At 44.9% G+C, this 16,858-nt stretch overlaps 1 protein-coding gene across 1 annotated transcript in view; it reads left to right on the forward strand.

Moving 5' to 3' along the window:
* reln (reelin) overlaps positions 1-16,858 on the forward strand; it is a 172,695-nt gene that overhangs the window by 100,866 nt on the left and 54,971 nt on the right. The window contains exons 12-26 of the mRNA XM_066705548.1: positions 4,204-4,355; positions 4,877-4,992; positions 5,308-5,516; positions 5,752-5,880; positions 6,087-6,196; positions 6,457-6,523; positions 6,952-7,185; positions 8,340-8,501; positions 10,131-10,367; positions 10,668-10,860; positions 11,113-11,225; positions 13,736-13,873; positions 14,104-14,290; positions 14,712-14,917; positions 15,351-15,522. Coding sequence (XP_066561645.1) covers positions 4,204-4,355; positions 4,877-4,992; positions 5,308-5,516; positions 5,752-5,880; positions 6,087-6,196; positions 6,457-6,523; positions 6,952-7,185; positions 8,340-8,501; positions 10,131-10,367; positions 10,668-10,860; positions 11,113-11,225; positions 13,736-13,873; positions 14,104-14,290; positions 14,712-14,917; positions 15,351-15,522 — 2,425 coding nt within the window. The remainder of the gene's footprint in view (positions 1-4,203; positions 4,356-4,876; positions 4,993-5,307; positions 5,517-5,751; positions 5,881-6,086; positions 6,197-6,456; positions 6,524-6,951; positions 7,186-8,339; positions 8,502-10,130; positions 10,368-10,667; positions 10,861-11,112; positions 11,226-13,735; positions 13,874-14,103; positions 14,291-14,711; positions 14,918-15,350; positions 15,523-16,858) is intronic.

The following is a 16,858-nucleotide window of genomic DNA, read 5'->3' on the forward strand; positions in this document are numbered from 1 at the left end:
TGCAGCCTTTGGGTAGTGTTCTCTTTTTCAGATGGTTTATCTTTCAAGTTGAGAATACATCCCAAAAGGTGATGGAATACCCAAGCTGTTGTGAAGAAGGCACTCATCAAAGCTTAAGGAAGCCTGTCACACAACTTATATTTATTTAGTGGGTAGTAGACTGACAGTTATTCATAGAAATAGGAAATAATCCAGGTGAGTCCTGAGTCCACCAGTATGATAAAAGAAGATGTATATATTTATGGTGTCCCAGTTCAGGTCTATGTACAAAAAATAGTGACTATCTATGTATGCACAGTGAACATGTTATAAAGTACACGTTCACCCAAAAGAAAAATTCCACAAAAATAAGCAAGGTGAGACAAGGTATGTTTTTGCAAACAAGGACAGCACGGGTGGATCTGAAAACTGTGATTGCAACAGTTGCAGCATCTGGTCCACCCAGGCTGGGAACGGAGGTCAGTTGACCACTCAGTGCAGTACGGGTTCTGATGCCGATGTCTGCGGCTGGGCAGAGATCTCGAGCCAGACAAAGAAAAGACATGTCTGCTCATGCACACAATCCCATCAGAGCAGCTATACAGAGAGGGTTGGCTGAGAATTAAAGGGGAACTCCACCCCTTCTTTTAGGTTATTCTATAAATAGAAACATATTCTGTGGATTAAGTATTCATGTCCAGCTCATTCTATGTGCCAGAAATCAGAGACTGAAAAATATTCCATGATGTCACAGTCTAACTCTAACTTGGGTGCTAACTCTGGAGCTGCTTTTCTGGAAGTCAAGGGGGGAAATCAGAAATAACTCAGATCATAGAAATATAAAATTTTATGCACATTCGATGGCCCCATCACCCTATTTCCAAAAGAACTATTGGTTTGCACTGTTACATTTTTTTTTTTTACCGTATGGAAAATATGGATTTCCCCTTTAAGTGATGAAGGGCTTAAGGAGAGCCTTAAGTGCATTGAAATAAACCGAAGACCAAGCAGATACTGAAGCACATGCTAATGGCACAAACATCATGGTTAACCAGTGTTTGTCATGCATGGTCGGGTCCTAGACAGGCCACCTACAATGCAATGTCCATCCGTCAGTGGGAGCGTGTTCTCCACGCACATGAAGGAAGGAAGGAGGAAGACAGAGAGCTTGTATGCTCCATCAAGGCAGTGAAGGAGGCACGCTATAGAAGAGATATAATAAATTAATAGTTATATACACCGATCAGCCATAACATTATGACTACCTGCATAATATTGTGTAGGTCCCCCTTTTGCCGCCAAAACAGCCCTGACCCGTCGTGGCATGGACTCCACTAGACCTCTGAAGGTGTGCTGTGGTATCTGGCACCAAGACGTTAGCAGCAGATCCTTTCAGTCCTGTAAGTTGCGAGGTGGGGCCACCATGGACCGGACTTGTTTGTCCAGCACATCCCACAGATGCTCGATTGGATTGAAATCTGGGGAATTTGGAGGCCAAGTCAACACCTTAAACTTGTGATTCATCAGACCAGGCCACCTTCTTCCATTGCTCCGTGGTCTAGTTCTGATGCTCACGTGCCCATTGTAGGCGCTTTTGGCAGTGGACAGGGGTCAGCATGGGCACCCTGACTGGTCTTTGGCTACACAGCCCCATACGCAACAAACTGCAATGCACTGTGTGTTCTGACATTTTTCTATCAGAACCAGCATTAACTTTTTCAGCAGTTTGAGTTACAGTAGCTCGTCTGTTGGATCGGACCACACTGGCCAGCCTTCGCTCCCCACGTCCATCAATGAGCCTTGGCCGCCCATGACCCTGTCGCCGGTTCACCGCTTTTCCTTCCTTGAACCACTTTTGATAGGTACTGACCACTGCAGACCGGGAACACCCCACAGGAGCTGCAGTTTTGGAGATGCTCTGACCCAGTCGTCTAGCCATCATAATTTGGCACTTGTCAAAGTCACTCAGATCTGTACGCTTGCCCGTTTTTCCTGCATCTAACACATCAACTTTGAGGACAAAATGTTCACTTGCTGCCTAAAATATCCCACCCACTGACAGGTGCCATGATAACGAGATTATCAGTGTTATTCACTTCACCTGTCAGTGGTCATAATGTTATGGCTGATCGGTGTATATATGGAATATATATATAAACAGCATTAGTGATATAATTATAAAAATAGCAGAGACTGCACTGTTGGCCAAGCTCTCTGGCGTACTGCATTAGGATGGCCTGTGGCACACCAACACCTCACCAGAATGTAAAGTGTGGTTCACGGGAGGTGTTTGCACAACTAGGTTACTTGCTGCACTAGGAATTCACTGCTTTGTATCAATTTTTTTAATGGCAAAAAGAGTCCGGATGCCCGGATAACTGACAGTGCACAGCAATCTATAGGCAGCTTTGTTAGAAAAAGCATGAATGAGTTTTATAAGTCACCCTGGATAATGGCGTCTGCTAAGAAATTAATAATAATAATAATAATAATAATAATAATAATGTGCAATGTCCCATCCCCCTTTAGGTAGTGTTCTTGACTTGAAACACTTTTTTTTATTTTGTATTTGGCTTATTAGTGTCATTCACCTCTTCAATACAAAATAAGTAAAACACAGGCATACTCTTAATGGACTGGGAAATGTCTGTCACCGAGAGTGTCTCTGTGTTTCGTCAGCTCTGTACAGATCCATCTTTGTGTGCCAATGCTGTTTCCCTCTAGTGCATAGTTTAAGGAAGCCTGTCATACAACCACTCCACAAGGTGTATTTCTTGTGTGGGTAGCAGACTCGCAGGTTCCCAAAGAAATAAGAAATAATCCAGGTGAGTCCGGAGATGTGCCAGGGAGGATGTGTTTCAGAATACACCATTCAAGGAGCGGCCTGCCACGTGTGTTGTTCTGCATTGCCAGTGCAGCTTGATGTCTTCAGCTCTGCGTGGTGCTGGTGTTTCAAATAGTGTGCGCGTTCGTGCAGTCAGACTCATGTTCGCACCCCACCACAGATACACCTCTGAGCTTCCAGAGTCTCAAAGTTCCAATCAAGTGATGTCAAATTATCTTCCAATTCACAATGTACTACACTGCATTACACCACACTACTTGACATGCCATAGGTGTTAGTTAGTCATATACATGAATACCATCATGATGTCCAGCAAATCGTGCAGTAGAATTTTCTTGCTATGTCTAATAGTAAATGCTGTTCAAAGCATGTTTGTGAACCCTGTTTATTTACCCACCGCAAGCCCACCCTTGCTCATACTTCCTGATACAGCAGCTGGAGTAGGCTTAGGCAGCTGTCTGTGGCAGTACAGTACAGAACAGTGCAGCTCAGTGTCAGGGTACTCAACATTAGCTTTTCAAGAACCAAAAAGCCGCTCCTGCTAGTTAATGAGGGAGCCAGCACAGAGCAGACTCTTTGCCGCTGTGTCAGAGTAGTGCTTGAATGGTAAGGGGGCAATCAGAGGCACAGCCGGAGAGCAGAGCAGTGATAATGCTGCGTGTGTGTGAGTGGGTGTGTGAAGGATGCTGTCGCAGTTCCATTGAGATGCTGCCTGTTAGAAGTTGAGCTGATGGGAGACATGCTGCGCTGCTGTGTGAGAAGTGGAGACCATGGCAGCTGTTCCCGCTCTCACCAGGGCTGCAGTAATGAGAGAGGCCTTCATTATGCAGCCTGGGTCTGTGAGTTGCATCCCGTCAGTTCTGTCACTGTGTTAACAAGGGAACACCTTAAATCTTTATCTTGGCCACCTGTGGAGCTCTCCGTGGTGCTTAAGTATACAGCTTTGCACAAAGCAAAGCAATGCAGTGGGGAGTTTACTGAAACCATCAGCTTGTAACCAGGATCAAGCATTGTTTACCCCTGCTAAGTGTTGTGGTTATCCAGGAGGGCTGTGTGGTTGAGGCAGTGTGTTGTTTCTAGGTGATTATATGTGCTGTGTGAGTATATGTCTGTGTGTGTGTGTGTGTGTGTATGTCTTTCTCTCCATCTCTCTCTCCTGTTGTTGGGATAAAATGGTGGTGTTTGAGACACTGTGAGATTAATCCTACTGTATGTATTTTTCTGTCTCTCTCTCTTCCCATCTCTCTTCCATGCTCATGCCATCCCTTTCTTTCTCCTCCTCTTTCCCTCTCCCTCCCTTTTTCTCTTCCCCTCTCTCTCTCTCTCTCTCTCTCTCTCTCTCTCTCTCTCTCTCTCTCTCTCTCTTTCTCTCTCTGCAGCTGGGATATCCAGGGTGCAGTGTTTGGGACACAGTGTGGGGATGTGGAGTCAGGCTCAGCTCTGGTGTTTCAGCGGGATGGGGAGAGGAAGATGTGCACCCCTTACTTGGACACCACCAGTTATGGCAACCTACGTTTTGTCTACACCATGGGTATGGCTGTCTGTCTTTCTATCTCTGTGTACTTGTTTCTGTGTCTCACTTTCTCTGTGTGTCTATGTGAAGGCACCTGACAGTGTATCAGTGTCTCTACATCTTTCCATGTCTTATTCCCTATGTTTCTATGTCTGTCTAAGTCTTTGTTTATGTGTCTCTGTGTCTATAAGGCAGACAGTGGTTTTGTGTCTAATTGTGTCTCTATGATTCTTATGAGTCTGTCACTGTATCCATTTCTATTTCTCTGTGTATCCATAATTCTTGGTCTTTCTCTGTGTCTCTGTTTTTCCTATGTCTGTCCCTTTCACATCCACAGTACCATGGGTCAGCCTGCCAGTCTCTGTGTGTCCTTCACTGTGTGTGTGTGTGTGCATAATTATCTGTGTCTCAGTGTGACAGTGTAAGCTCTCCATGGTGTCTATATCTTTATCTCCCAGTGTGTGTCTTCGGTGTGATTTCTGTGACAGGGCTGTGCTGGGCAATGTGTAATGGTCTATGTGCCCTGTGCTGATTGGCAGGTGGGGGGCTGTGTGACCCTGGCGAGTCCCACGAGAATGATGTCATCCTGTATGGCCGGGCTGAGGGGCGGAGAGAGCACCTGCTGCTGGACACACTGCCCTACTCCTCCTATAGGGTACTGAGCACTGTGCTGCACAGAAAACTGCACACTGCCCTACACCTCCTATGTGATACTGAACACTGTGCCGTACAGAACACTACACTGCACACTGCCATACTCCTCCTACAGGGTACTGACCATTGCACTGCACCTTAATGCTGTAGTGAACACAGTTTTGCAATGAACTGGACCCTAGACACAACATTGAACATTACATTACAATGCATACAATAAGGTAGAAAATATTTTCTTTTCTATGCACACTCAATCCCTTTTTACAGTATATAAATCAAATTTACAATTATCATTTCTTTCTCCTATCCTTGCCAGAGCCCCTCAGTGGTGTCAGTGGCTGTTCCCCCAGAGCTGCAGACGCCGGCCTCCCAGTTCTGTATTGAACAGCGCTCTCATGGTGGCCCAGGGCGTCACGTCTGGGCTCTGGACTTCCTGCAGCTGCTGCCGGTCCTGCCCAGTGCACAGACACATGTGGTACAGTTCTCCATCAACCTGGGTTGTGGCTCCTTCCAGCCCGCTAACAGGTAACCACAAGGCCTTTCTCTAAGACAATCCACGTAACATGTGGGGAGCAGACTACAATGTAACTACATTGCTGATTAATGCTCCCTTCCTCTCTGTCTCTGTCACTCCCTCTTCTTTGTTCCGTTCCACTCTCTCCTTCTCTATCCCTCTCTTTTTCCATCTCCCTCTGTTCCCATTTCTTCCTCTACCTTCCTCTATCTCTCTGTTCCCCCACCCCTTCTTTCTTTCTCTTAGTGTTAATCTGGAGTTCTCCACCAACCATGGACGCTCCTGGTCCCTTCTGCACACAGAGTGTCTCCCGGAGCTGTGCACTGGCCCTCACCTGCCCCACAGCACCGTGTACTCCTCTGACAACTACAGCGGGTATGGAGAGATGGGAAAAAGGAGGGGGCAGGGAGATGGAGCAGAAGGGAGGAGCAGTGGGATGTAGAGTGAAGAGAGAAATATTTTTTAGAGACAGTAGGGAGATAGTCACAGGGTGTGCATGTGTGCAGTCTATCAATGTGAGTTCATGTGTGTATGTGTGAGTGTGTGTTCTCAGTGTTTTGTATGTGCATCACCCCCTGCAGGTGGAGCAGGATTGCAATCCCGCTGCCCAACTCCGCACTGACAGAGAGCACGCGTTTCCGCTGGAGACAGACCGGGCCAGGCACTGGGAACATGTGGGCAATTGACAACGGTGGGGAGTAGGATTAGGGGAAGAGGAAGACGCCCTATACATGATGGGAGGTGGAAAGGGGAGGGGTTACTGGAAGGCTAGGCAGAAATGTTTGATGTATAGGATGAGGGTACTGGAGGGGGTTGTGGTTTGTATTTGTGGGTTACTGGGTATTGCAATTAAGGGGTTGGGGGAGACGGCCACTGGAGTCTTGCTTGTCATTTTGTCCATCCATGACCACCCTACCTTTCTCTGACTCTGTTTGTCCATCTGTCTCACAGTGTACATCGGTCCATCCTGTCTGCGATTCTGCTCTGGGAGAGGACAGTGCACCCGCAGCGGCTGCAAGTATGTTCAGCAATTTGGCAATTAATCAATCAATGTATCAATCAGTAGTCATTAAATTTAATCAATTAAATTGAAAAAGTGATCAGTTAACTCATCATTCATCAGTGACATCCTTCTCTTCTTCCTTCCCCCTCCCCCTGTCTTCTCTTTATCCTACTTATACATCCCTCCCCTCTCTCTATCTTTCCCACTCTTCCCCTCCTGTTCCCCTTTCCCCCACCTTTCCCTCTCTTTTCCCCTCCATCACTCCTTGTGCAACTCTCTATTCCACCACCACCTTCCTCTTCCCCCCTCTCCCACTCTTTCCCTCCTCATCCTCTCCCCTCCTTCTACTCCCTCCCACTATCTTTGACTCTGCATTCCATAACTCCCACATCTTCTTCTCCACTCTCATCTCTTCCCCCTCCCTCTCTCCCTCTCTCTCCCAGATGTGACCCTGGTTTCTCTGGGCCAGCATGTGAGCTGTCATCCCAGACATTCCCGGCATTTTTGTCAGAGGGGTTCTCCAGCCCCCGCCTTTCCTCCTACCACAGCTTCCAGTCCCTGCGGGGCGCAGAGGTCAGCTTTGGCTGCGGGGTATTGGCCAGCGGCAAGGCACTTGTCTTCAACCGCGACAGCCGGAGACACTTGGTGACCGCACCCCTCGACAGCTCACAGGCCAGGTAACAGACATGCCCCCTATACCCACACTGGCACACCTGTAGGGACTGCAGACCAGGTACCCGCACCACACTCACATATGTCTGTACACCTGTACTCCAAGCCAGGTATGATACATGGCATTAACACCTGTAAATGTGTACTTTTAAGCCAGGTGTACACTGTGTACCTTTGTACAGATCATGACCATGCACACACATTGTACTCACAGCTAGGTAAAACACACAACCATCACCTGTACATTTATAGTCCCAGCCAGGTATACATACCACACAAAGCTATAGACTTCACATATCTGTACACTTGGACATCTCTCTGCTGGGTATTCATCTCTCAGTGAGCTTCAAAGGCTGAAAGAAATAAACAAATCACTTGCTGTGCTCTGTATGTCACTGTGCTGTGTGTATTAGTGCTATGTCTCAGTCAGTGTCCTGTGAGTCTAAGCTCTTTGATGGATGCTTTTGGTCTTTAATTCAAGCAGTTCTCTCCAGGAGCTCCTCTCCTCCATTCCTCTACCCCTCTCCAATCTGCATATCTGCTGTTTTTTTTTTTTGGGGGGGGGATCTTGCTGTCCTCTGAGGAGGAGATGGATGAGGGCTACAGGATGTTTTTTTTGATGAGGAGTGATGAAGGGATGAGGAGAGAGAGAGAGAGTGAGGGAGCAAGAGAGCAAAACGTGTCTGTGGTAGATTGATGAACGCAATCATTCCTCGGGCTTGTGTGAACTCTGACGCAGGTTTTTAATTTTTTTCACTGCTTGATTGAATGAACACCTGCTGAGGATACAGAACTCAAATTATGATTAAGAAAAGGTGAAGAATAAGATTTTTTATTTTATTGCAGTTTCGGCGGTGGCTGGAAGGATGGAGATAGACTTTCGTGTTGTAAAGAGACAGAGCTCCCTCTCCAATTCCATTTCCTGTGTGTCAGTGTGTCAGTGTAACTTTATTAGTGGGTTAGTTCCAGAGTGTCAGTGTCTAATAGTGTAATCTGTATTAGAGTGTTAGTGTGTAACTTAATTAGTCTGTCAATGTGTGAAATGTGTCCTCTCTTTCTCTCCCTCTCCCTTGCTCTCTCTAATTTTTCCCTTTCATCTCCCTCCATCTTTTGCACTCTCTTATCTTCTCCCATCTTATTCTCTGTCTCTCTCTTTCAGGTACCTGCAGTTCACTCTCCGGCTGGGCAGTCGCAGTACTCTGAGCTCCTGTAGTGCCCCTGACCAGCCAGGTGAGGGTGTCCTGCTGCACTACTCCTCCGATAATGGCATCACCTGGACCCTGCTGCAGCACTACCCATATCAGGGCTTCCACGAGCCCAGGTAAGCCTGTTGTACCCCTATATTGAATGCTATACACAGCTTGATGTTACTATTATATACATCACTCTGTACCCCAATATACACCCAAATATATGCCCCCACTTTGGTCCTATATGCACCACATTGTATGCCAACATACGCCCCAAGAACCAACACCAAGATTTGAAGCTAGGCCCATAGAAATGTACACATAGCTGAGTAAACTCAACCTTAACCTTAATGAAAGTCTAGGTTTACTTGGGAACTCTTAACCCTAACCCTATCCCAGACCAAAATGTAACCATAATTTGCTCACTAAACCCATTTTTAATACCTCATTAATTACTCACACATGAGAATTAAAAAATAGTACATAAAAAAGAAAACATGTCTAATTTATTTAAATTATAGAAGTTCCTGACAGAATTAAATTACTCTTTACTAAAAAGTAATTGTTCTTTTAAAGTTTAGATTGGGGAGAGACGGTTGTTGTGTGTGTGTGTGAGAATGAATGTGTGTTACTGTGAGTGGTGTGTGTGAATGAAAATGTGAGTGTGTGGTTCAGTGTGATGGAGAGTGGTTTGATGTGTGACTGAGGGTGTTGATTTAAGTACAAGTGAGTGTATGGGTATGTGGCTCAGTGTGTGAGCTTGTGGCCCAGGGGGTGAAGTTGTGTCTCAATATGTGAGTATGTATCTCAGTGTGAAAGCTGTGCTGTGTTGGCAAGCAATGTCTCTTGGCTGTACTCGGGGTGCTCTTCACTAGTTTTTCCTCAATGATGGAGCTGTAATCTGCTGGGATTCATTTACTCAGCTGCTGCCATCTTGTTGTCTAATGAAGACAAACAGCCCTGAACCACAGTGCCGGGGGACTGATGGAGGGGTTGCTTTCTGTGCTGTGCTGTATTGTGGTGGTGGGGATGGTGTTATTGTAGAGCAGTCTGCCGCTCTGTGGTTCAGACCTGCCCCAATAATGGCTCAGCACACTGTCTGGCTGTGATTAATACCAGCTGTCCTGACTGATGTGTGGGTACTGAGAACTGGCACTGAGCCACAGCCACACAGACACAAAAATGTTCTCAGTCCCAGACATATATGGACACACACACTCTCTTTCATACCAAGACACAGATGTACACACACACACACACACACACACACACACACACACACACTCGTACATACTGGCACACAATGAAAACACAATAGCGCTCACACACACACATATATATATATACACCCAGACACACAAACTCACATACACATTGACAAATTCAATAACATATGCACAAAACCAAACACTGACTTCACATTGAGATTGCTGCAGCTGTAACAGTAAGTCAGAGTAATGTACACAATCAGTTTTACCATATTAATTATCGGTTTCTGTTTCTCAAACTTTCTTTTCCCTATTCTCCATTCCATTCCTCCCCAACACCCCTTACTCCATCTCTACACCCCCAACTCCACTGTCCCCATCTTCTCTCCCTCTTCCCTCTCCTCCCTGTGTCCCTCTTCTTCCCTCTTTTTTCCATCTTCCCTTATCCCTCTCTGCTACCAATCCGTGTTCTTTCCCCTCCCCCTTCTCTTCGCAACATCTCCCTACACCTGCCCTCCCCCATCCCCTCATGTATCCCTCTCTGTGTATCAGGATTGTGTCAGTGGAGCTTCCACAGGGTGCCCGGCGATTCGGGGTGCAGTTCCGCTGGTGGCAGCCATACCACTCTGGCCGTGGGCGTGATGTGTGGGCTCTGGATGAGATTACCATGACGTCAGTGCTCTTCAACAGCATCAGCCTAGACTTCAGCAATGTACTGGATGTCACACAAAGCCTGGGCTTCTATCTGGGCCATGTGCAGCCCTACTGCCAGCATGACTGGACACTCAGGTACTGACCGATCGACACATTGTCACAGTGAATGAAGCACCAACACACTGACTGATGCAATGACAAACAAACTGTTCAGCACACTCTAAGATTGGGCTTCTACCTTGGGCAACTCCAGCCCTACAGTTATAGTCAGTCAGTACTGACCGACCTAAAATCCAACAAACTAGCTGATGCATTAACACTAACTGGTGCACTTTCCAACCAATGCAGAGACATGCTGGGTTTATTTCTTCACCCTCCCCTCTCTGTAACTCTTTACTCACCCCTCCTCCTCTCCCCTCTCTGCCTCTCTCTCAGTTTCACAGGGGAGCCCAGTCCTGGCTCCAGTATCCGCTACGTGGAGACTCAGTCCATGCAGATTGGGGCATCCTACATGCTACAGGTTACCCTGGTTCTGGGTTGCGGCCGTGCCCCCTCACCCCACGTCGACACCCAGGTCAGCCTGGAGTTCTCCACCAACCATGGACTCACCTGGCACCTGGTACAGGAGGTGAGAGAAAGCGCTGCCCTGCTGAAGACACTGTAAACTGCACTATTGCTGTTCTGCCCTGCTGACTAGTTGAAATGTGTAGTGACTTCCCCCATTCCCCCAACAATGCAGTGTTGTTCTATACTGTATTGCGCTGTGCTGTGCTGTTCAGTGCTGTCTTATACTATGATTTCCTGTGCTATCTTCTGTCCTTCTGAATTTTGCTGCTCTGTACTGAGGTGAGCTGTTGAAGACCTGTCATTTCTTTTGCAGGCCTGTCTGCCTGGGATGCCCAGTTGCCCAGAGCTCATGGCACCCAGCATTTACCACCCCTCAGAGTTTACACGCTGGCGCAGAGTCACCCTGCCTCTGCCACACAAGACCTGGTGGGTAACACACTGAGATACTCACACACAAACTGATACACAGACACTGAGACATTTTCACACTGATACACTCAAACCGACACACAGATACACACTCTCCCCATAATCTGTAATTTTCAAGTCCTCTCCTCCATTCCACCTCCACCCACCACCCTTCCTCTCCAGTAAATGAAAGCATCCTAAACCCATTTCCACAGTATTGAAAGGGGGGAGGAGTCAAAAGGTGAGGGGTCAGGGGAGTTAAAATGGAGATTAAAGCCCTTGGCCCCTCAGTGAATGCTTGCCAACTGACACAGGTGAAAGGTCAGGGTGAAATATTGCTGTGGGTCACTGAAGCGTGAAAGTATTCCTGGCCTCCCCAACCCCCACTTAGGATCCCCCATCCTCCTTTCGTCCATCCCCTTTCCCTTCATCCATCAAACTTTCCCTGACACGCCACCAGCAATTATTTGCAGGCAGTGGGGCAACTGTGAACCTGGAGGGCTTCATTTTTCATTCCCCTTGAGCTCTAAGCTCTGAGCTGCATAATTCAGCTCATTATCATATCCATTAGCCCAGTGTAAAAATACTCCCCAATTCTTAAGGTTCTGGTGATTCAGAGAGACCTGTAATACACACTGCTGTACTGGACTGGACTGTCTTTTTCTCTCTCTAAAATTTTTAATAAAAGTCAATAATAACTTTGCTAGCTAGAGACATATGTTTACTCCAGTTTTCACAAACTATTTACATTCACGGTAGCCATGAATTTGAAATTTAATTTTCCAGGCCTGGAAATGTTTTGAAATATCAACAAATATCATCCATACAGATTTGGAAAAGTAATGGAAATTTTAAATTGACCTGAAATGATCATGATCGTATTAATTTTGTGTGTAAGCTTATCATTCATGTACATTTTAAAATCTAAATTAACCCTAAAACAGCCGGATGTGCCCACAAATGTTTTTTCTGCTTCTGTGTACAAGCTTAAGTGACACACTAGCGTGCCACGTCGCTTCACTTCTAATTTGGCGCGCTGTAGAAAGCAATATGTCCCTTTCCCGAGAAAAATTACAGGGATCCCATTTCCCCCCCAAAAAAAACTATCCAATTACAGAACTATATATTACGGTTAATATATTTATTTCAAAATAAAAATAAAAATAAATGTCAATGTTTTGGGAAAACTCCACTGAATCAACAGAAGAGGAGGGGTGCAGGAAGAAGAGATTTTGTTAATGAAGTCGGGGGATCTCTTGTCTAATCATAGAGGAAATGCATTTGCAGTTGGTTTACGATAAAACATGCTTCAGCCCTGTAGGATCTTTTCCATGGTAGAGTAGCACAGTGATAAAAGGCATTGTTGAATTAAATACCGAATATACTAGCGTACCAGTGCTCATTCAATTTTTTTATTATTATTATTTGTACTGAACAAATGCACTTCACTGCATACCGTGTGAAAAAATAAGAAAGCGTCTTTCTTGGATTTGAAAATAATAATAATAATAATAATAATAATAATAATAATAATAATAATAATAATAATAATAAAATACTTAGTGTTTTAAAAATAATGAATATTTACCTTTAATAATAATTTGTAATGTGTGTGCTGAAACATAGATACGTGCATTTTTGGTTTGTGTGTGCATGCTTGTGTATATTTTTGTATGCATGTGCTTTATGTCCTGTTTAGGACTGGGCCCATCTCCCTGTTAAAACAAGTCTCCCAGCCGATCAGGGATTATACAGTTTATTTTTAGGCTATATAAGGTATAAACTCCAAAGGGTTGGAAGATTGGTTCTGACCGATAGATGGTTCCTGTAAACAGATATATTAATATAGTCCATGGGGATCAACTTCCTTTGCTAATATTAAGGGGACTACTTTGTACATCTCTCGTACATTGCCAGATGCGCTTCACTTGTTGAAAATAAATCTTGTCTTCAACAACACTAGCACTATAGTCGCATTTTGAGGCGCTTATGCAATTCAAATGTAAATATCTCTGTGTATGTGAATGTTTAGTTTCAGCTGTAAACTCATCAAGTTTAATATGTTATAAATACTTTCTTCTTTAACTGCCGGACCAGCAGTATCTGCATTATGATATATTGAAAATATTTAATGCCGACAATCGCCTTTGTAATCAAATCAAACATCATTTTTAAAGAACTGTAATTGTTTTGAGTGTGTTCATGATTGATTTTACTATTGATCAGATATATTTTTAATTTTTCAAGTTGTAGTGCACACTATTCCACCTAGCCCACAAACATCTGAAGTTTACATTATAGTGGTTGTGACTCATTTAATTGCACATATATAGTAATGGAAATTTGGTAAGAAGTAAGAAAATGGAAAAGTTTTGCAATTTTATTGGTAAACCCACTCTAGTAGTGGGAACAATGTACATTGTGTAAAACCAGTATCACAAAATAAATATGAGTTATAAAACTCAAGGACATTTACAAATACTTTGAGAAGATTTCTATATTAATTGATATTTCTACCACCCTCTCAGGTCTAGTGCAACCCGGTTCCGTTGGATCCAAAGTTACTATGCCTTAGTGGACGAGTGGGCACTTGACGACATCTACATCGGGCAGCAATGTCCGGCCATGTGTCATGGCCATGGCTGGTGCAACCATGGCACCTGCAGGTCAGTGGCATAACTGCAACTGAAATATAAGATCCTCAGATTTCTGTTTCTGCTTCTTTTACTGCTACCTGTTATTCTTCTTCTTCTCCATTTATTTAGTCAAATTTCAAATCTCAGTCTGTCTCAGGTATAACAATGATCTCTCTCTCCTCCCCCACCCCCAACTCTCTCTCCCTTTATCTCACTCCCTCTTTGTCTCACCCTCCCTCTCTCCACATCCTCTCTCTCAGGTGTGATGAGGGTTTCTCAGGACCAGATTGCCAGCCCTCCATCCCCCTCTCCTCCAGTGTCATGTCAGACTTTGAGTCCCAGAGTGCATCTCTTAGCGCATGGCAGGAAGTGATTGGTGGAGAGGTGGTGACTCCAGAGCAGGGCTGTGGGGTTGTCTCTGCCGGGTCCTCGCTCTACTTCAGCAAGGTGTCCTCATCACTTCCTGAAAGGCTCTTACTGTGTCTGTGTGTTTAATTCAAATTCAGATATTAAATGGACTTTATTAGTGATAAAATGTAATTGAAGAAATTGTTTAATGTTTTAGTAAAGCACTAAAAGTTGCCCTAAATGGCAAACAGTAACATTACAGTAATAGAATATCTGTCTGTTTGTACTTCTGTAGGTGTATTATTTAGCTAATTTTATATGTCAACACCATCTCAAAGCTCTGTACAACATCTCTGAGTCACAGACACTCCTTTTCACCTCCCTTCCCCCCTTTCTCTGTCAGATCACCTCTAAGTCTGTTGTTGCTGAGTGTAATTTTTGCCCTACCTTTCCACCCCCCTCTTCTTCTCCCTTTTCCCCCTCTGCTACTGCCTATCTCTCCCTCTCCTGTTTTTTTCAGGCTGGGCGCAGGCAGCTTGTGAGCTGGGACCTGGACACGGAGTGGGTAGAGTTTGTGCAGTTTTACCTACGAGTGGGCGGGGACTGGGCAGAGTGTAACCATGCTGACAGTCGAGAGGAGGGCGTTCTGCTGCAGTACAGCAATGATGGTGGGATCAGCTGGGGGCTCATTGCTGAGATGTACTTCACTGACTTCACCAAACCCAGGTGAGAGACTGGTGGGGAGAGAGGGAGTTGGAAGGGTATAGAGGATTAGGGATGAGAGACAAGTAGATTAGAGGGAGGGTGGCAGAGGAAGAGAGGGAGATCAATTCTGTGATGTATTTCACCGACCTCACCTAGCCACAGTGAGAGAGGGAGTGAGGAGCAAGGAGAAGAGACAGGGAGAGGGGGATTAGGGGAAAGAGAAAGAGTGAAGTGGAGAGGGAGGGATGCAGAGGAGGAGGGTTAGGAGAGAGGTAGAGAAGATAGGGGGGTAGGAGTTAGGGGGAGGGATGGAGAGATAGGACAATGTACATAGAAACCCCTGTGTTCTGTGGCTTTGCAACAGTAGTACAGTACTGCCTATGAGTTGTTTTGACATCTGCTGAATCAGTATTCAGTGCCACTGTTATAATGCTGTGAACCCCACATCACCCAGGTTTGTTCATTACGAGCTGCCCAGTCAAGCGAAGACACCCTGCACCCGCTTCCGCTGGTGGCAGCCGCTACACTCAGGCGAGGGGTATGACCAGTGGGCCATCGATGACATAATCATCCTGTCCGAGAGGGAGAAACACATAATCCCTGTGGCTAACCCCACCCTGCCCCAGGTAACACTTTTAAACCTGCACCAGGTAACACTGCCCCTCACCTGCTCTAGGTAAATCTAACACTGACATACCTGTCCATTTGTCTCCTCTAAAATTCTAATTCAAAAATATATTTATTGGCATGAGTTTATAAAAGTATTGAACATAAAATTAAAAAGACACAAATAAAATATGCATTATTGTTACATAAAATATACAGACCTTACAATTATACAGATATTTTATACACTACCAGTTAAAAGTTTTAGAACACCCCCATTTTTCCAGTTTTTATTTAAATTTAAGCACAATTTTTAAGTACAGTTTCCTAAACAACCAAAGGCACTTGGAAACTGGAGGAAACTCTCACAGGAAGAGGTCTGGGTTCATCCTACAGTAAGATAATGCCCACAAAAAAGGGAATGAACTGGACAGAAGGGTGAAAGAAAAAGCAACCAGAAAAAGTGCAACACATTTGTGGGAACTTCTGCAACAGTGTTGGGAAGAACTTTCCGAACAATATTTGATTTCCATTGTAGTAAGAATACATTGAGACATTAAACTGCATACATTTCAATAAAAACTGGAAAAATGTAGGTGTTCTAAAACTTTTGACCGGTAGTGTATAAATGTACAGACATTTACAGAACTATTATTATTATTATTATTTATTTATTGGCAGACACCCTTATCCAGGGCGACGTACAAAAGTGCAGTACAAAGTGCAAAAATACAGTTCAGTACAAGGCATCAAACATTACAAATTCAGATTTTCATAATACAAAGCAATTCAAAGCATAAATACATTACACAAGTAAATACAATAAATTAGGTCTTACATCCTGGGTAGTAAAAGCTAAGTGCGGACAAGATAAAAGGTCCCAGTCAAGGGCTACGGGGAAGGGAGCAAAGGGAAAAACAAAATAATATGAGTACAAGTAATGCAAGAAGAATGTTAAAACATAAAGTGCTATCCTACAGGAGAGTAAAGGACTAATATTACAAGTACTGTCTGAAAAGATGTGTTTTGATTAAGGAAGTAGGTTAAGGACTCTGCTGTTTTGACTTCGGTGGCAAGGTCGTTCCACCATTTAGGGGCCAGGGATGAGAAGGAGCCCCTCTGGAGGAAGGGGAGTGGAGGGGAGGCAGAGTTAGTTTTCTGGCACCGGAAGACCACAGTGGTCTGGAGGGAATGAATTGGGAGACGAGGGACTGAAGGTAGCTTGGTGCAGAGTGGTCGAGACAGCAGTAGGTGAGGGTCAGTGTCTTGAATTGAATGCCTGCTGGTATCGGGAGCCAGTGGAGGGAGCAGAACAGTGGAGTAGCATGTGCGAATCGGGGGAGAAAGAATACCAGA

The sequence above is a fragment of the Amia ocellicauda genome, chromosome 5 (genome assembly GCF_036373705.1).
Source record: "Amia ocellicauda isolate fAmiCal2 chromosome 5, fAmiCal2.hap1, whole genome shotgun sequence".
Lineage (NCBI taxonomy): Eukaryota > Metazoa > Chordata > Actinopteri > Amiiformes > Amiidae > Amia > Amia ocellicauda.